The following is a 22226-nucleotide window of genomic DNA, read 5'->3' on the forward strand; positions in this document are numbered from 1 at the left end:
AAGAAACTGAGAAACTGAGATAGAACAGAGACAGAGGGGAGAAAGGAAGGAGGGAGGAAGGGGAGGGGAGATAGAGAGACAGAAAGAGAAGGGGGGAAGAAGAAGGGGAAGGAGGGAAGAAGGATAAAAAAGAGGAAAGGAGGGAGTGAGGGGGAGGGAGGGAAGGAGGGAAAGAAGGTGGAAGGAAAGAAGGGGAAGAAAAAGAGAGGAGAGGGAGAGAGAAAGGGAGGGAGGGAGTAGGAAGAGAAAGACTTAAGAAAGAAACAAATAAACAAACAAAGAAGTTGGATCTCCTGACTTGTATTCATATTCAACAAATACTAAAAGATCAAGAACAATCCCTGAAATTCATAGTGAAGATTATAAGAAGGATTAGGTAGTATAATGGCTGGAGTATCAAGACTAAGATCAGGAAGACTCAAGTTCAAATCTTACCTTCGACAAGTACTAGCTATGTAACTCCCTTAACCTCTCATAGTCTGTTTCCTCTTCTACAAAATGAGGGGGTTAGTCTTGGTGGCCCCTAAAGTTCATTACTACTCTAAAATGTATGAACCTATATATAAGAATTATTTGGCAAGAGGATATGAATGGTTTTTGATCTAATAAATGAGTATATTTCTTATAAATCATGTTAAGAAATATTATACATACATATATATATGGTCTTAATAATAATCATTAAAATGGAATAAAATATGCAGCTAGTGTATTTTTTTTCATGTCCACTGACGGTTTCTGCCAATGAGTAACAATATGCAATTATCACTGTAAAGTGATAATAATGATTACTATTTCTCAAAGTACCTTAATAATTAATAATTAAAATAAATTAGCTTCATTTTCAGCAACTACATTAATCCTACACTTGTTATTTAAAAAATTAAAATGCTCTTAACATATTTTATATGAAGCAAATACATCCTACAGAACAACAAATTGGTAATTATAATGCACTTGGAAATATAAATTAATAAATAATGAATCTCACATAGTTACTTTAGTAATTTAATATAAAATCTCAGAAGAACTATTTAAATTAATATTAACATAGGTTACAAGTCTTTAATAGAAAATTAATCTGATTTTTTCTGAGTATGTTATCTAACTTCAAAGCAAAACCTATATGATTATAAGAATGAAACACTTTTATTAATAAAATATTTTATAAGTTTTCATTATCTTACCTCAGAAATAAAAGCACCTATATGTTTTACATGATTTAGCAGAGGGGTGTCAGGTACAAATGTACACTTGTCTTTTGACTTTTTATATTCTCCTCTATAATGGATCTAAAAAAAAAGAAAAGAAAAAAAAATGTTTAAACTTAAAGGGGAAAAAAATAATATTTTGTAACATATTTTTCAACAAAACTAGTAGGAAACTTTTTTAAATTTCCCAAACAGTACTCTCTCTATCACATGCATAAGGATGGCTGGAATGCTTATAATCAGGAGCTGGAAAAAAAACCTGAGAAATCAAGTGAAAACTCTTCATTATATATATGAGAACACCAGCTAGTATAGCACATTCACCTAATCAAATATGTAACAAGCCTTACAGGAAATACATTTAAAAAACAATAATACCTAAGAAGTGGAAATCATTCTAAAGAGTTGATAAGAAAACTCTTATGAGATATATGTGTATGTATATTTATGTGTGTTTATAGAGATATTAATTTCATAATTAAATGTTTGTTAAACCCTCAGTATTTGCTTAGGCACAAGGGAATATCTCTGAAGGACAGAGATAAACTGGTCCTATGATCTCAGCAATATAGTGAACTCCCAGATGAGAAAATTTCTATCAGTGGAGGTACACAGTTTCTCTACTGCTTCTCAGAAAGCTGCCTCAAGCTCTGATTAGTTAAGTAACATGCCCAGGAAGTGTCACACTTGAACCCAGACCACCTTGGATCCAAGCTTAGGTCTCTATTTACTGTTCTACACTTGCCTCTCATTCATATGGACTTAGAAAGATTTTAAATGGCATACTCTCCAGGAACATATAATCTAGCATGGGTAACTGAGACATGTACAAAAAATTAAGTTAAGCTTTTAAAAAGTTTTAAATTAAGCTATAATTAAAAGCATAGTCAAACAAAATATAGTAAAAATAATATGGGAAGTATTGTTTCTAGGTAGGGAAAATCAGAGAAGGCTACATGGAAGAAATGAGTTCTAAGGTGAGAATTGAAGACATGTAAAAATAGGCACAGAGAAGGGGAAACAAAGATTCCTTTCCTAACATGCAAAAAGGCTCATACATCCATGGAAACAGGAAAAGAGAGGAAACTATCAAGGTATATAAAATATTCCAGTGTTGATAGAACATTTCAATATACACGAAGGGACCAGTATAAAATAATTCTAGAAAGGTAGATAGGAATCAGATTTTGGCAGGTTCTGAATGGCAAAGGAGGTTTATACTATATCTAAGCATGGAGAATCAGTGATAGTTTTAAATCAGGATAATATACATTAGGTACGCCATTTGGTCAGCTGAATGAAGGAACGATTGTGCTTAAATAACAAGAAACCTGTTTTTTCTAAGGGGCAGCATAGTAAGGGATAATATAACACAGTTTTATGCAATAACATACCAAATGCAACAAGACTGGTGCTAGGAAACTGTTCACTGATTCATAGAATAATCATGTTAGAGAGGCCTTTTGTCTAATGCAGCTGTATTTCAGGGACATGATTTAACCCATAGTGGAGCCAAATCTGAGTAACAGGGAATCGCATCCTATCAGACATCTTAACGATGCAAGGATTCCTAGAGATACCAAGTCCATGAGCAACTGACATCTAGTACTGTCTTAAGTTTCAGTGTTAAGCTTACCCTTTTATTGTCTGAAAAAAATCATTAGCACTTAAGTATTTGGAAAACAAATTTCTTTCTCCTCAGATATTAGATATAATTTGGGATTTCTGGAAACCATTAAACTCACTAGTAATTAAAGCAATGATGATAGTATCATAAACAATATTACTTTGTATATTAAAAAGAGAGAGAGTTATATAAAGTTCATTATATAACTAAGTGACAGCAAAATGACCTATGAAAATGATTAGGCAAATGTTGGACTCGTTATTTTTAATCTTGAACCACCACCTTTTTCTCATCACTTTCACATTCTTCACTGTAGTGTTGTGTGCAGTAATGGAGTGTAGAGCTCCTGATAAGCACTGACATAAGCAACTTGTTCAGGACATGAGTACTGGAAAAAGGGTTAAATATTTAACTTCTTTCTTTGTTGAACTGACAAATAGAAAAGACATTCCCATTCATGCCCACCCTTATAGTCTTTCCCTCTCCATCTCTTTCTTTCTTTTCCATTCTTGTTCCCCCTCATCAGCATGTTTTAGAAGTGGCTTATTTAAAACAAAATTGATATTACTGTATACAACATTCTCTTGATTCTGTTCATTTTGCTCTTCATTATTTTGTATGAATCTATGAGATGATATAAAATAAAAATTAATGAGCTCTTCATTTCTTATAGCATAACAGTATTTCATTATTATCATATACCACATATTGTTCAACCATTCCTAAATTGATGGCCATCCCTGCAACTTCCAGGAATGTTGACTATTATTAAGATCCAAATTAAGAACCTGTGAAGAAAGACATCATTTGCATCCAGAGAATTGATAAACAGAATTATGCATAGATAGATATGCATATATAGAGAGATACACTTAAATGTACATTTCCATGTCTAATGACAACCATTTCTAGAGCAGAGAGGAGGGAGAAAAGGGTGAGTGAAGCAAGTTATAGGATGTTTTAATTATATTTTTTAAAGGAATAGAAAGTTAAATATAATAAATTTGCAATTTCATGTGTAATCATCTTTTACTTTACTGTGTTATGGAAATGTTTACATTATTTTATGAATTAAAAAGAAAAAAGGGTCTTATTAAAAAGTATTTCTAATTTTATGGTTCCTACCAAATGTTTCCATTAAAATAACAGCAAAGAAATAATTCCCACTTTTTATATGGGTAAAGAATGTCATTAGTTAAGTATTATTTTTGTAGCAGGATTAATGGAATTTCACTTAGCTCAGATTTTTATTTCCAAGGAAAGATAATGAAAACTTAATCTTGAGTAAGGAGAACATTTCATTTCTACAGATGTAGTCAAAGTAGTAGTAGTAGTATGTATGTATGTATGTATGTATGTATGTGTGTATGTACATACTACAAATTACAAAACCATTTCAAGCAAACTTTCTTCCCTCTCAAAAGGAAAGGAGATGTCATTGGCATATGGGATATTCCAGTGTTTTAACCGGTTTTTTTATTTGACTTTTTAAAAAATTGAATTGACTACTTTTCGATTGAAGCAGTGGAATCAACACCCTCTCAAAAAAGGACAGTCAAACCTATAATTCACTACCAGTTTAAAAAAAAAAAAAACAATATTGTACAGAGAAAAAAAAAATATATATATATATAAAGCATAAATGACAAGAAAATCCAAAGAGTACCAAAAGTCAGGTCCAAAATAGTAAATAGATGGGTGAAGAAGAATATAAGTACATTATAAGGAACCCTAAAGGTAACAAGAAGATTTATAAATATATCCAAAGGTGGAAACCAAATGAATGATCAATAAGGCCATTTGACATCAAAATATTCAGTCATAGATGAACATAAAATAATGCCAAAACCAAATAATGGCAAAACTTTTTGTCCCAATCTTTGTGGAGAAAGCACTTGGAAAATTTTCATTTTTTTAAGTTTTGAAAAAAATGCAAAAATTATAAAAGTCTGAATAGCAAAAAATGTTCAAGACCACATTTATAAGCTACATGTAAATAAACTACCTGGATTTGAGGGAACAAGTTAGAGGATTTATCACTTCATTAATATGGATACCCAGTCCAGCAATACCAGTTTCTAATCCTTTATGTCTTCCTATCTTATGTATAACATACAAGAAGCTTTTAAAAACAAAGGAATATGGAATTGTTAGTTCATAGTTACAAGTGGTCTCTGCCTATGAACTCTAATCCATAAAAAAGCTTCCAGAATGTCTACTGGAAACTCCAGCATAACAAGGATATCAGATAAACTGGTGAAATTCTATAATAAAGGATAGGCTCACTGGATATCTAAGGAACATTAAACATGCTGGGACAAAGACAAAATTATATATGTAAGATTAAAATCATGCCTGAGCTATGTTCTGCATCCTCCCGAGAGAAATAATAAGAACAATGTATTTAATCTCTTCTTCACTTTCTAAAAAGCCTTTGACTCAGTTCCACATTATTTTTTTTTAAACTGAGCCACCCCATGAGAATAGAAACTGATAAATATAATAAACACAGACACATGGTGAGAAGGAGAATTTTAACTAATTGAAGCCCACAATGATGCAGAAAATCTGTGTGTTGAAAAGGGACATAAGAAACCATCTAATCTAAAGTGATTCATTCTTTTTCCAAAACAGTATTGAGCTTTAATTTAGGATAAGACACTATGATAGACATAATAAAGGCTACAAGAATTAATGAGATATATTTCTAGTATAGTGAAAATGTGGTTGCAGCTCTAAAATTTGCTGCTTGTATGACCTTGGGAAGGTAATTTAATATTCTTTGGAGCTCATGTTTTTCATCATATTCTTCATAGAAGGACTTGTTTAGTCGTTTTTGAGTCATTTCTGATTCTTCATGACCCCATGGGATTTTCTTGGCAAAGATACTGGAGTGGTTTGCCATTTCCTTCTCCAGCTCATTTTACAAATGAGGAAACTGAGGCAGAAAGGGTGAAGTGTTTTGTTTGGATACACATAGCTAGTAAGAATCTGTTGCCAGATTTGAATTCCGTCTTCCTAACTTCAGGTCCAGCATTCTATCTACTACACCATCTAGTTGGCCCATAAAATGATTATGACCTTGGAAAGCCCTTCCAATACCACAGTAACAATCCTATGGTATTTGTTCATATAAAATCTAATAGAGGAGAGAAGATACAGAAAAATTTCTATAATATAAGGTAAAATTTGATGAATGGTAGAAAGAAGAACAAGCAAAAAGCTCTAGGAGACCTATGGTTCTAGGACCAGCTTTTAGTACCAATTTCATTAATGACTTGGAAGGAGGATCACACAGTGAAATTATCAAGTTAGCAACTGCTACTGAAGTCTTCCAGGCTCTGAAATGTCAATGTGATAGAGATAAACTGCAAGATGATTTTTCAAAGATGTGTGAGTGAACAGAAAAGAAAAGTGAGCTACTACGTTGTTAAGTATAAAATAATGTAAAGCAAATTTAAAAGAAGATTGATTGAGCTACTACAATTCAGGAAAGAAATAAAAGAGTCCTTGCCAATAATAATCTGAATATATTAATCAGATTTGTTTCTGTGTGAGAAAAAAATCTTAATCATCATTAGGAATGGTACTGCCAAAAATAAATAAATGAATAATATTTTTGCACAGTGTATTAGTGTAACCACATCTAGGAAAGTGGGTACAGTACACCAAATGCAGGAACAAATGAGAGAATGACTTTCATCTAATATATAATATCTACCATCTGGCATTTGGAAAGATTTTTAAAGATTGTGCCTTCAATCAAGTAAATTCTTCTATATTGCTTCTTACCAAACCTCATGGAAGATACAAATAAAATGACAGATGAAGGAAGGGGGGCTTTATCATATCAGACTGAAAATGTTAAGACTGCTCAGTCTGAAGATCCAATAGCTAGGGGAATATCATCAATATCTGGAAAATGATAAAAGGAATGGATAAGATCAACATATTATCCATTAAATCCAAGGATGCTGGAATTTATGCAATGTGATAATCAGGAACATGAGGTGTAAAGTGAGAAGGGATCATATGATGGTAGTTCTAATAAACTTCAGACCTTATCTAGTTTAACACTTTTATTTTAGAGGTGAGGAAACTGATTACTCAATTTTGTCATTTATAAAATGGACTTGATGATACACTGGGGCAGCTATTGGAACCATAGTGCACAGAGAACAGGGGCTAGAGTCATGAAGACTCATCTTCCTGAGTTCAAATCCAGTCTCAGACACTTCTTAGCTGGGTGATCCTGGGCAAGTCACTTAATCCCATCTGGCTCTGTTTCCTCATCTGTAAATTGAGATGGAGAAGGAAATGGCAAACCACTCCAGTATCTCTGTCAAGAAAACCCCAAACGGGGCCACAAAGATCAGACAAGACTGAAAAAGACTACATAACAGCAAGATGACATATGAAGTCCCTTCCAATTCAAGACCTATGTGTGACCAAGGTCAAACAGGCAGTATGAGAAAGAACTGGGACTGAAATCTAAACCCATTAATTTTTTTAGAAGATGAAACAAAGACCCAGAATCTTGAAATGATTTGGCCATATCTACACAGGTTTTCAGTAGCAGATCTGGGATTCAAACCCAAGTCCTTTGATTTCTAATCTACTCACAGGTCTCCTACTTATTTATCTCTCCCCTTGAATCTTGGCAGTCTTACCCCATATAAGAGGAAATAAACTTAAGGAAATAATTATGCTAGCAGGTGAAACAGACCAAAAACAAATTCCTTCACAAAAGATTTAGATAAATTTATAGATAGCATCATAAATTTACAACAAAATACAACAAATAGCATCATGAATTTACAACAAAATTACAACAAATTAAAAACTAGAATGTTAAAATGTCAACTCTTAAATGCTGAGGATGCCATCAGGAAAGACTACTAAGCCCTCCAATATAATAGTCCTTCAGCCCCATTTTCACATACTGGGTAGCCTAGTCAGGGTTTCTTAAACTTTTTCCACTTGCAACTTTTTTACACCTGAGAACTTTTCATACAACCCCAGGTATATAGGTATATAAAATGTGTATGCAAATCAAAAATTTCCTGATAACAAATCATAATTTCATGACTCTCACATTCAGTTACATGATTCCATATGGAACAGTTTAAGAAGCTCTGGCCTAGAGCACATCTCACTCAGAGTGCTCACTTTTATGGTTTTAAGGTCATTTTGGTAAAGTAATATAGTTTCAGAAGTGAATAGGATATAATCATTCCCTCAAGTAGACTACAATCTAGTAGTGGGCATAAATAACCAGATTATTATAACACAAAATAGACTGCATAGTTATTGGAAAAATCATTTAAAATCTTTCATAATGGAGTAGCATCAAGAATTTTTAATAAAGGGTTATATCATCTGAACCAGAATATTACTGGCAATGAGAATTAATAATAATGATAATAATAGCTAACAAGCATCTTATTTGATAAGGCATAAAAGAAAAGAAAAGAAAAAGAAGACAAAAACGGAAATTAGTAGATTAAAATAAATTATCAAGTTATGACTATTTAAGGAATATACCTTTTTCAATCACAATATAGTCTGATACAAGGTTTCTAAGTTTAAAATGTTAATAGTATTTCTGGATATATGCATTATATGAAAAAATTATTAAATTTCAAAGCTTTGAATAGTAGGGAGAATTCAATATAAATGAGAATTTAAAACACACATTACTTTTGTAATCTCCAGAAAGCAGTACAAAATGACACATATAAACTCCATGTATTAAAATTGTTGTTTCTAAAGTAATTTATAATATTGGACCTTTTGAGAAGAAACAAACAAAAAAAAAAAAACAGAATGCTCCAATCCTTTTCATCATTTTAAAGAAAAGGAAAATAAGTATGTATATATATATATATACATATATATATATCAACTCATACCTTGCACAAAGCAAGCAAAGAACAATAATAAGATCTCATTTTTTTGCTGTTCTAAATGAAAGAGCATCCATTCATCCACTTGAAATGTGACATCTTTCCTCTATTCTATTAACAATATTCTGTAATATTGCCTAAACAGGTCAGCAATGTCTTCTCTGTGATTTTAGATTTTCTTTAACAATTCTAGTAAACCAATAGAATGAAAATACAGTATAAGATGAATTAATCTTCTGTGCCAACTAACATTGAACACATTTCTGAACAAAACATTTCTCCCCTATGTTTGGCTCTAGAGTTTCATCACTTAGCTGAAACTCTTCCCAAAAGCAATAGTATAGTATTGATGAAACAAATCCTATTCCTCAAAAAGAAATATATTCTAAAGTTTTATGTTTGTTATTTCATCCAGAATTGTAGGACAGCATGGAGAAAGAAAACTATATAAGAATGAACATTCTCAGTCTTAATTCTGTCATTAATTAGTGACATCATAACTTCAAGCAAGTCACTGTCCCTCTTTCAGCATTAGTTTTCCTCATCTGTAAAAATGGCAAAGCTAACTAAAAGGTCTCAAAAGCCATCAGGTCATTGCAAACTCTGAAATTTTATGATGACATAATACCATACACATTATAAAAATTCAATGAAGTACTTCATTTACTCACATCACTGATTAACTCGGTACATTTTCTAGCCAATTCCATGTTTCGGTCTTCAATGACAGGTTTAAGGAATACCTGTTTAAAAAAAAAAAAGTTAAAAAGAGAAGGGAAAAATAAATCCAAAATCACTCAACTTATAAAATGCAAAACAGTTCCTCAGTGAAGCACTTTGGGAAACAAATAAGTGGTCCCTACCTTTGCTTCTTCATCTTCTGCATCTTCTTCCCCAGATTTGTCTCCTTCGCTTTCATCTTTGCAATCCTCAAAGATGGGAACTTTCATATTTGTTGTTTCTGAAAAATTCCTTTAAAATTTTAAAATCTACCAGTGTAACTGTTTTTACATATGGAAGCTTCCTGGAGATCTTAGTCACTGCTATCCTGCACTGAGTTTAACCTTTCCAAGGCCTCTTCCTTATTTAGCTTACACTTGACATCCTTTATCTCAATTGAGCATGAGGGAACAGAAAGGCATCATGGACAATTTGCCAGCTACAATCCTCAGGAGCAGTAATAATTTTTAACTGATAAAATTCAATTGTCTGATCTTTTATAGTCAACTTTTTTTTAATTAGTTAAGAAATTCCAAAGAACAGATTAGGTTATAGCTCTCTAATTCAATCCTTGGAGACAAAGAGATCATTCATAAAACTAACAGGTTGAAAGGGTCAGAGGGACTTAAAAGATTAGGAGAAAACTGCCCAGTTATAACACTTAAGATATGGCAAGTCTAAAGCCCGTTATCTTGAAGCTTCTCCAACCTTATCTAACTAAGGCTTTCCCTTAAATGTCAGGCATACTTCTACTTTGATGGGGACTGAAAAGGGAATGCGTGGGGGAAGAGTTTGAAAAATTTTTACTTCTTTTACTGAATTCAATTTAAAAGGGACAAATATGTCCTTGAAAATGTTAGTTAATAGCCACAATCTAGAAATTATTTTCTTCAAAAGGCCCACTAGGAAGGAAGAAAGGAAAGAAGGAAGGAAGGAAGGAAGGAAGGAAGGAAGGAAGGAAGGAAGGAAGGAAGGAAGGAAGGAAGGAAGGAAGGAAGGAAGGAAGGAAGGAAGGAAGGAAGAAGGAAGGAAGGAAGGAAGGAAGGAAGGAAGGAAGAGAGGGAGGGAGGAGGGAGGGAGGGAAGAAAGTACGGAAGGGAAGAAGGGAGGGAGGGGAAAAAGAAAGGGAGGGAGGAAAGGGAGGGGAAGGAAAGAGAGAAGGAAGGGAAGGAAGAGAGGGAGGGAGGGAAGGGGAAGAAGGGAGATAGAATGGGGGAGAGAGAGAGAGAGACAGAGAACAAAGAGAAACAGAGAGAGAGAGAGATTAAATGTGGTATATATAAAAATTCCAAATACCTCATTCTTTCAATAAGAAAACAATTTGAAAACTTTAAAAGTTCTGAATGTCAGTTATTACAATAAAATTTACTGAATTAAAGAAAAATTCCACAATTCTATAACTATATTATATTGCATTTTGAGACGAGATCTCAGTTTATTATAGGAGGAAAGGGAATAGGGAAAGAAATTGAAGGAAAACACAAAAAGAAAAGAATGTAGAAAGTAGAGGAAAAGGCTAAGACAAAAAAAAAAAGAAGAGTAATAAAATATCAAAGGTAAAGTGAGTGGTTGATACTTGGTTGTACTATTATATTGGTAAATACTGGTAAATATTTTTGAATGGCATAAACAAAGTGATATACAGTTTTAAAAATCATTCTATTGCAACAGAAACCTCAGCATTAGATCTGTTCCCTTGATCCCTAGGGGCATAAGATTTCGTTCTTTGATGCACAGGATTATCTCAATAGGTGAGATGAGAGAGAGGACATTATAGTGATAAAATACAAACAGGATGACAAAAATCACAGCAATAGGAAACTATGAAATGTACACAAGAGACATCAAATGATCCAGTTTGAGGAAAAGGCTAGCCTACGGAGAGAGAGAGTCAGGTAAGACTTGAAAAGGCATAATGGAAACACAACCCAAAATTCTTTAAATGTCAGGTGGGACTTTATTTGGGAAGAGGAGAAGACATTCCAAGATTTCAAATATGAAAGTAAAATAATTAGAACTGAGTATGAGGAAGATAAAACAGAAGACAAATTGGGATGAAATGAGAGAATGCAGATGGAAAGATCAGTAAATGTGATTGGAATAAACCAGGCAAAAGGTTGGAGAGGTGAAATGAGAAAACTGTGCCAACAGCTCATGTCCAAAGAAGAAAAAAACTTTGAATTTAAGGGACTTGGATACAAACCCCATCTCTGCTATTTGTTTGATTTTGTAAGTATCATTATTTCAATAAGCCTCAGTTTCTTCATCTGTAAGATGAAGGAGAAAAGTTAAATAATCTCTAAAGTCTCCAACTATGATTCTTGTGCCCCGTACTTGAAAACTGGAAAATTCCAAAGAATAAAAGTTAAAGTTTAATAGTCACAGAGGATTATGTATCTTTGCCAGATGCAGAATCAGAAAATGATTCTGTTTCACAAAATGATCCCTCATCTTACCATCAAGATAATGCTATGTACAATATTGGAAAAGAGAGCACTAAACTTGAAGGCTTAAGACCTAGTTTCTAGTTCTACTTTCTCTCACAGAAATATCTTTCATTTCTAAAATCTTATACAAAGGGCTTTCACATACTTTCTTTAATTTGAGCCTTTCAACAAGTCTGTGGAGTAGGCAACAACAGGTATTGCTATCCCAGACATACAGACAAATAAAATGAGAATCAGAGAGGTTGAAGGAATCATTCACCAAAAGTGAGTCTTCACCAATTCTCTTCAAAATCCTGACTGGTTTACCATTCAATAGTTTGTCTTTAGGTAGCTTTTCAAAGTTTATAAAACACTTCATTTGATGACATCATTTGATCTAATGACCTCATTAAATGTGGTATATATAAAAATTCCATTCTTTCAATAAGAAAGCAATTTGAAAACTTTAAAAGTTCTGAATGTCAGTTATTACAATAAAATTTCCTGAATTAAAGAAAGGTATGATTAATTCTATTTTATTGATGTGGAATCTGAGACTCAGAGACATTGGGAGTTGTTAAACTTGTACAATTAATTAAAGAACCATGCTCCACACCCTTGTCTTTCAAATCTGAGGCCAATGTTCTTCCACGCTACAATCCTACCCTTCTTGCTATAGATCAGTACTAGTGGTAGAAAGAGGGAAGAAAGAAAAAAGAAATCTTCTCTTTCAAATGACTAAGAGTTTAAGCAGAGAGTATCTCCAAAATTCTGAGAGATATAATTTGGAAAGTTCAGCATTTTATGATCCTATATCATTTGGATCCAATATAGTGAGGAGAAATCCCATTATACATAGTACATCATTTCCTTCTGCATTCAAGAAGGACAGTTTTTTTGCTATTTCTAATCTTTAACATAATGAATTAATTGAAACAGGAGCCCATGAATCGTGCTTCTAAAAAAACCCATAAAAATGAAGAATCATGGCCTGAATAACTTAGAAACAAAAAGGATTTCTTTCTTTTCTGGATATGCTCAGAAACAATCTAAGATATAGCCAGCACCTCTGAGGTTATCTAGTTTAACATTTTCATTCAGAGGGGAATTGCGGGGGTATGGGGGGGGGTGGGATAGGGAGAAGGGGAGAGAACAGGTAACATGACTGATACAGTGGCAGAATTATGATTAGAACTCAGATTACCTAAACAAAGTATCACAGTTTATATACAAAGTCAGATTGTCTCATGTCAAAATCTAATTTCACAGGTTCTTCAAAGCTAAGAGATTATCTTGGAGAAATCCACTGTCACTAGTTCACAAATAAAACCTTACTCAATTGACCTATTTATATGGAATTTGACAACTTAGAGCTACCGTTGCTTGTGATTTAAGATTGCTACTTCTCTCTATTCTATAAAATGCTTACACAATTCTGATCAATTTCCCTTTAAAAGGGGAGGAGAAAACCACCATGATGTGGTTTGTCACAGCATAGCTCTCTTATCAATACTCCAAAGGTCTAATTCAGGAAATAAGAAGAGAGTATTCTCCATGGATAGTGATCCTATTTCAGAATTTCTTCTCATACTTGTTTTCTCCTCCATTTTTTTAAAGAGTTCAATAATATAATGTGATACATGTTCTCTAACTTGACATTCCCAAGAGGGAAATAACTTTGCTAGATTTTTTTTCCAATTCTATTTTACTTATTGTGGATTTTCATCTATGCTGTGGGATATCTTATTCAAAATTTTATTTTGGTAATTTTATCCCTGTAGAAATAAAGGTACTGCTAAGGACTTAAATACAGCAGTCTACTGGAAAAGACCTCAGTATCCAGTTCTCCCAGGTCAATTTGGGCAAATTATTTTTGTACTATTTGACCTGTCCTAAAGCAGATCATACTCATTTTCTCCATTTTATAAAGTGACAATATTTATGTCATGATTTTTAAGAGCTAATAAATAGAAAGATTAAAAAAAAAACAATTAAAGCACCATCCCAATATAGAACATTAATTTCCCAATAATAGACTTACTAGTAACTGTACAAATAGACACAGATAATGAAGAAGGGGAGATGTAATAAAATGTCTTCTACCCACCCTCTTCCCCACAAGGCAAGAGAAGTTTCCAATTATCTTTACCTTTAAATAAGAAACATTTAAACATCAATGATAAGCAAGCCTCTAATCTTTTTTAGGTTTGCTGTTTATATAAGCATTTGTATTTCCATAGCAACTGCCCAGTCACATGGGTAATTCAAATCACCTGCCCAAAGAAACACAGCTGGACTGCAGTAATGAGTCACGGATTGCTTGTCTGTTTCCAATGCTATTAGGGTTACATGGGACAAGCATCTCCTGATTTTTGAACAATATTTACTACTCAGTATCTTTTTTCCCCACCTTCCACAAACATATATGTTTTGCAATACATAAATATTTAGCTAAATATGGAATAAAATATGTTGTGATATCTATGTTTGCATATATACTTGTACATACAAATATACATATAAAATAGTATACAAGTAATATATGTTCTATTCTCTCCCCCACTATTACCAACAACAACATGATAAACAAGGAAGGAGCTAGGGACCAAGTTCTGATTTTGGTAAAATTTGTATGGATAAAATAGGTTAATACAATTTGAAAGATTTAAATAGCAGCATTTTTTTTTTTCGAAAAATACTGTCTCTAAATTGCTAGCTTCAAACATGGCAAGCAGATGCAAATTAAGCCAGTTGTTTACCACCACCATCATCATCATCAACTCATTTTTGGAGCACCATCTGGGGCTTTGGAACTTTGTTAGGCACTCAGTGTGTCATCTAAAAAGAATTCTATCTCTTCCCCTTCCCCCTTCTTTCTTTTCTCTCTCTCTCTCTCTCTCTCTCTCTCTCTGTCTATCTGTCTCTGTCTCCCTTGTGTGTCTCTCCCACTCATCTCAATCCTTTCTCTTTCCCCCTTCTCTTTCTCTCTTGATTTTTCTCAAATCTCATCTCCCTCTGTTGCTCCTGTTTCATCCCTCTCTGTCTCCCTTTGTCTCTCCATTCCCCTCTCCCTCTCTCCTTTTCCCCTTTCTCTACTTCCTTTCTCCCTGTTCTCCCTCCCTCTCCCCTCTCTTTCTGTCTCTGCTATTTCTCTGTTTCTCTTTTCTCTTGTTATTTCCTCTTCGTCTCCTCTCTCTTTTTTCTTCGGTCTCTCTCCTCCTTCTCCTTTTCTGTCTTTCTGCCCTCATCCCCCTCTCTTCTTTTTCCTTTTTCTCCTCTATATGCTATATATGTCTCTCCCCTCCCTTTCTTTTCTCTGTCTCTGTCTCTGCCTGTCTGTTTCTCTTCCTCCTCCTTCTCCAAAAGGATCATTATTTGGAACGGCATAACAGCCGCTTATTTTACTTTCACCTTCCATATTCGTCTATATTCGGACTTTTGTCTGGAAGAGGACTTTGCTAGGCAACCATTCTTTCAAATGGTTTCTCAGGAAGAGAAATGTAAAACTCATAGTTCAAAATGTCTTCTTTTGAAAAAAGAACCCTAGTTAATAGCTGTCTAATTTACTTTTGAAAGCTGTATTCATCAAATCTGTGTCTTCTTGGGTCTGTTATCATCACTTTGATAGCAAGAAACCAAGCTGACCACAGTGAAGGCAGCTTGAACAATAACAGGTATAATTAGTTTTTACACAGTTCTTAAGGATTTACGTAAAGCATTGCTAATGATAGCTAACATTGATATATTGACTTAAGGTTTTCCAAACACCTTAGATATGTTATATTGTTTGATACAACAGCCCTGGGAGGAAAATACCATTATGATCCTCATTTTATAGATGAGAAAACTGAAGCTGAGAAAGGTTAAGTGATTTATCCAGTCACACAGGGTCATATTTTAACTCAGGTTTTCTTGTCCCCAAGTTAACTTCTCTCTCTTCTATATCTTGTAGCTACCTCCAATTAATATCTAATACTACCTTTATTACTAAAATATAATGTAAATGGTTTTCTCTATTTTTTTAACAAGATTATAAAAGCTTATACTTTGCTAAAACTTTTGGGACACAATGCAAGTGTGTGTGTGGGGGTGGGGGTGGGTGTGTGTGTGTGTGTGTGTGTGTGTACATCATAAATCTAGGGGATAATATCTTGTCATCAATAGCCAGATTCTTGACATAGTAGTTGGAACATTGAACTTGTAGTCAAGAAATGCTAAGGTTGAATTCTCTCTCAGATATTTACTGACTGTGAGTAAATCATTTTACCTCTCAAGTTTACTTTCCTCATTTGTAAAACGATAATAACACCTAATTAATAAAATAGTTGCAAAGATCAAATATATATAATGTTTGCAAATTTTAAAGTGCTATATAAATGTTATTATCTTTATTACTATGATTACTTAAGTTCTAAAAGAAAAAAATACACAATAAAAATAAGATTTTATACAAGGTTACAAACAGAATTTTTATAGTGCATTCTATTTGGCGCAGGAAAACCAAGGGTATGTATTTTTTAGAATCATACTTCAATCTGCATTCAGAATCTATCAGTTCTCTGTGTAAAGGTGGATAAACATTTTTCCACAAGTCCTTTGAGTACTGCTTTTTACCCATTAATTTCAATGAATGAAGAGAAATAAAGAGGTCATTGTTATGTGCATACACTGGCACATTATTATTCTTAATTAGAATAGACAATTCTGGTTTATTAATTTGCTATTTGCAATGTTGGTTACACATTAATAACATTAAAACTGATACCAAATCATTTCATCAATCTTAACTTACTCCTCATTGGAAGCCCCAAAATGAGTGGTTAAAATGAAGGGAATAACTAAAAGAAGGAATGAAAGGGAAAAATATATTTATCATCAAAAGTACCTTTGAGAAGTAGAATCATAAAATTTTAAATATACACATTTAGTATTTTTAATATTATTATCCCTTCCTTTAAACATTCCTTTGAAAAGATACAAAATAAAATGGACAAAATCTGGTTCCTTCATTGGTGATATGTAATTATTACAGAAAGCAGCTTTTGGTTTTCAGTTTGTTGTATTTTATGTGTGTGTGTTTTATAGATCATATATGTTTTTGTTTTATACATAGCACATGTTTTATGTGTAATACATATGCACGTGCATTATATGCAACGAACATATATGCTATATATGTAGCTAATTCGCCACAGCTGCCAATTTCTTTTCAGAAAGTACACAAAGCCTCAATAAATGCGGAGTCTTAATTACTTCTCACATCTGGAAAGACTTGACTATGAGAGTGGATTTATTGAAGAAACTCATCATTTGGCTGTCAACACCATCTCAAGAGTCAGAAAAAGAGCAGGCTTGATCAATCCTGGCAATTCTTTAACCCTTTCCTATTTCCCTTTATTTAGATCATTTATGAAATTTATGAAACAGTCAAACAATAGTCTGAAATTGGAAGGGGTAACTTCATGAATTTTCCAGGATCGATACACAGAGTTAAAATTTGTGTAACAAAATGTAAAAATTATAACAAAAAATGATGATGAAACAATAAAAACAAAAATGCCTAGAGGAGTAATAGAATGCATTTAAGAAGAGCCCTCGTGATTATCATTCTATAAGAAATAGCTGGAAAGTCTTACATGAACTGATGCATAGTGAAATGAACAGAACCAGAAGAACATTGTACATAGTAACAGCAACATTGTTCAGTGAAGAAATGGGAATTGCTTAGTTATTCTCATCAATACAATGATCCAAGATAACTCCAAAGGACTCATAATGAAGCATTCTATCCACCTTCAGAGAAAGAACTGATTTTGATTGAATACAGACTGAAGCATGTTATTAATCACTTTCTTTCATTTTTTTTCTTTTACTGAAGTCTTCTTGTACAAAATATGGAAGTGTTTTACATGATTGCATATGTATAGCATATATTTGATTGCTTACCATTTTAGGGAAGGGATTGGAGGAGGGATAAAATTTGGGATTCAAAACTTTAAATAAAAATGCTTAAAAACTGTTTTTTAAAAAAAAGATTCATCATTATATCAGAGTAGTCATTATTACAAAACTGGATGAATATTGGAATATTTTCTTATATCTCAGGGAGTATGAATGGTGTGAACATCAAACATGGAATCAAGACCTTTCAGCTACAATTTCACCTCCAATATTTAAATGTTTACTCTCAGGCAAGTCACTTAAACTTGTTTGAGACTCAGTTGCTTCATCTGTACAATAAGAAAAGTTACAGCATTACTTGCCAAGGGTACCAAATAGGATAACATATATAAAAATACTTTGAATATGTTAAACCCTTTATAAAAAAGTTTTTTTTAACTAATCATTGAACAAACATCCATCAAGCACACACCATATGCAAGACACTGTGCCAGGTGCATTTACTTCCCTGAAAGAACATATACTACTATAGAGGAAGGATACAATATGTACTCAAATAAATATGAAACAATATCAGGTACAATAGCCACAAAAAAGAGAACCAGAAAAAATACTTCTAATATATTTAAAGAGAGAAGTTAAACAACTGAGGGAAAGGCGGGGAAATGAAAGTGTCACAAAAAGTTTTACTGAGGAGAAGTTACCAAAAATCAACCTTCAAAGAACAAAAGGATTCTAACAGATAAAGAAGGTGGGTGAGGGGTTGGAATGTGCTTCTGATACAAAAGAAGGAAAGAAATGATGACTCTAATAAAATCAGATGATGGATAGGTGAAATACTCTCTGGCCCATAGGAGATTACATTAACAACCAGACCTTGGAATAATTAGTAATTCATAGAGAGAGTGGAAGCTTAAAATTGGGTGGGGGGAGGGGAAGAGAAGAAGGGTAGCATGCAAATAACTTATTGGAAAAAAGCACCCAGGTCTTTGAATTCAATTTCCTTAAGAAATGCCTTTGGGCTTTGGGGACTGTGGTCTTTCCCTGCTCTATTCCCTGTAATCTCCCTGTCTAGCTCCCTGCCCTCACCCCTTTCCACCAGTGGTCAGTTGAAGTAATGACAAAAACCAGAAACATCACAACATAGAAAAAAGACCTCTGGGGACATTATCAGAAAACCTGAGGTTGAGTCTTTGGCTCTGCCATTTATTATTCATGAGATATTGGACATATCACTTAACCTCATTGGGTATCAACTTCCTCATCTGTTAAAATGTGAATAATAACTGTGCCATCTATTATAATGGGATAGTGAAGGGATTGAATGAAATAATACCTATAAATCAGTTTATAACCATCTTGTACCTTATTTGTATAAACTATACTTTGTGAAAAACCTATTCCCACATTTAACTTTAAGGGTAGAAACTTTGCAGAAGTTCTATGTAAAATACAAGCCTCTAATTACTCTTCTATCATATTTACATTTTATATTTTAAAATGTTGATAATATAATAAACTTCACACCTCTATATTCTTACAGTTACAAGTTTATAATTGTAATGAACATCATTTCTCTCCTCTTTGGTAAATGAAATTAACACTCCCACGTGAACTGTAAATGCTAAATTGTTAATAGACTCCCTAGGGTTCACTTTTACTATCATGTCTCTACTGTGCAAAAGTAAGGAAATACCACAGTTTATGTTCATAAGTGCTCTTTAATCAATTTATTCCTGAATTTTATTCCTGTCATTTTCATGAAAGAAAAATGACTCTCTCCTGCAACCCAGGTAGAAGAAAAATATCAAAATTAAATTGCAATAAGAAAAGCATTATTGTCTTCATGTCAGCACTTGTGACAATATTCTCAAAACAACAATGACATAAAAGAAGATTTTTTTTTCATTATAGAACTGACCTCCTTCTACTCATAACTTGCTTTTTTCTTGTCTATTTTATTTATTATTAAAAATTGTTTCCATCTAACTTCTATGCAAAATTTTTCAGGTTTTTGCTTAAGAAAGATGGGAGCTTCCATTCCACTTCTGTAATCTTATAAATTCTGTGACTTTTGATAACAAATTATTTGGGATTCAATTTCCTGATTGGTAAAGTAAATGAGGTAAAGTGACTAAATTAGACAATAATGCTGACCTCTTCCAGCTTTTGCTAATGTATGATTCTAATTTGTATTTTGATTCTTTCACTAAATCTTGTAATCTAAAGTTAAAATTAAAACTATAATTTGTAAGTGCAAGTAATATGTGTAAGGAGGACAAGAATATGGTTTAAATTAATTTTGATCTGTATTAATTTTAACATTTGATTGCTTTCTAGTATATTTCAAAATTTATTTCATTTTTTTCTCTCATCATGTTTTCTCTGAGAAAGGAATTTCCTTGTCTGTCAACGATTTACTTTACATATAAAATACAGATTTGCCTCCCCAGGCATCTTTCTGGAATGCTCTTGATATTGCATATAATATTGTGATTGCTGTGGAAATCCTTCTCTAAGATTATGGAATATAACCTCAGCTCTTGCCTCTGGATATTTTGAAATTCATAATATTAATCTGTATATCACCTAGAACAGTATTGCAAAGAAATAAAGACTTAAATACTTGATAAGCATGAAGAGAAAAGAAAGAAAAACAATATAGCACTACAATATAGGGCACAGGTGTTAACATGAGTCACAAGTCATAGGTAATGCTCTTAAGTAGAGCCAGAATCAAAATAAAATGTAAATTTAACAAAATAAACACAAATATGATAAAACAAGGATAGTGAATTTTTCTTTGATGATACGCACTCAGAAGGATCATGTATATGGTTTAGTGGCTTCATTTCTATTCTGTTTAACACCAATGGTGTAGACTTAGACCCAAGAAAATCTGGGTCCTTACTTAAACTCTCAAAAATGTATTTTAAAGATCTTTCCTTGATTTTCTTAATAAATTTGCTGATGATATCTTTGTTATTAGTGATAAAAATTAAATATATACACCTAATGTTAAATATATGAAGATATTACATGAAATTCAGATCAACCTGTGAAAAATGAATGTGCATTCTTTTAAAGTCAACTATATAAGGTTTTTAGAATTACTTTCTGATACTATTCCATGTTTTACTTACAAGTACTGGAAATTATTCCAATCTTTACCAAAAAAAAGCAAAAAACCAAAACAGGGAATACAGAAGCAACATTTCTGACTGTTGAATGTATCCTGTACTAATAAAGTCTCCATTAGCATTGTTGTGAAAGCTTGAATTCACACCCACATGCATAGTAGATAATGCATAATAAAATGATACAAATGGAATGGAATGAAGAATGATACAAGGCGTGAAGTTCATTGGGTCTAAATACAGCCTGCCTTTTCTCTACAGACAGCCTTGGCATCCAAAGAATCTGCTCCATTTGAAAGCTGCTTACACAAGGCTGTAAAGGAAGCTCCATTAATGGCTTTCAATACATGAAAGATTAACACTGTAACAATCAAAAATAGGTCCATTCCAATAGCGGGTGTTCTACCCAATACTCTATGAACTTCATCAACTTATAATGGCCTTGATGGTGGTAAGTTAGAAAAGAAATTTGGAAGTCGTTCCCTATTTGGTCCAGAGCGCTGAAAGAAATGGATTGACAGAATATAAGACCAAGGAATAGTTAAGTCTAAGAAATGTAAGCCTAATAAGAACTCTCTTTTGTAAAGGAAATGTTATATGCTGTCTCCATGTTTCCATAACGACAGCAATAGCATAATAAAATTTATTCTTTAATACTCAGTCTGAAAAATGTTCACATGTACCTCACTCAAAACAATAAATGTATTGCTAAAAGAGTTCACATAAGTCATATTTTTGTAAATCAAATCACATAGAGAGTTAGGAACTCATTTCAGTTCAAATAAATAAATGTTTAAGTGACTACTATCTGCAAGGCAAAGTGCTAGGCCCAGGGCACATAAAGACAAAAATCACTGCCTTTGGGAAGTATAATTTAGATTTCCTATTTGAAAATATTCTCTGATGGAATCTCTTGTAAGGATAGACTCCTTTGATAAAACAAATACTATAATTTAACATTTTTATAAAATCAAACTTCCATATACACAGTTTACTTTTGTATCTATATTTACACTGTATTCTACTAGTTAAGCAAAAATCATAAGACAGGATATGTGAGCTTTCATAAAAATTTCTTTGTGTCAAATATGATGGATCAGAATGGTATTGTTCATATTCATATTTCAATATGTTAAACTTCTAATTTTATCATATTATAATTCTTAAGTAAGTCCCCTATGTCTAGTCCTTTACTTCCTAATTAATTAAATTCCTACTCAATATCCCTAACACTTTAAATGACATCATTAAACATATATTATCTATTTCACAGGTTTGAGCAAATTTTGTTTTTGTTT

General features: G+C 32.8%; 1 protein-coding gene across 3 annotated transcripts in view; it reads right to left on the reverse strand.

The window, feature by feature from the left end:
* NEBL (nebulette) overlaps positions 1-22226 on the reverse strand; it is a 458082-nt gene that overhangs the window by 135269 nt on the left and 300587 nt on the right. The window contains exons 5-7 of one of the 3 annotated variants that reach the window (XM_051961695.1): positions 9608-9705; positions 9416-9487; positions 1188-1292 (exon numbers count right to left, since the gene is read on the reverse strand). The exons of the other annotated variants lie outside the window; for them this stretch is intronic. Coding sequence (XP_051817655.1) covers positions 1188-1292; positions 9416-9487; positions 9608-9694 — 264 coding nt within the window. The 5' untranslated portion in view covers positions 9695-9705. The remainder of the gene's footprint in view (positions 1-1187; positions 1293-9415; positions 9488-9607; positions 9706-22226) is intronic. 3 annotated transcript variants of the gene reach the window in all.

The sequence above is a fragment of the Antechinus flavipes genome, chromosome 5 (assembly GCF_016432865.1).
Source record: "Antechinus flavipes isolate AdamAnt ecotype Samford, QLD, Australia chromosome 5, AdamAnt_v2, whole genome shotgun sequence".
Lineage (NCBI taxonomy): Eukaryota > Metazoa > Chordata > Mammalia > Dasyuromorphia > Dasyuridae > Antechinus > Antechinus flavipes.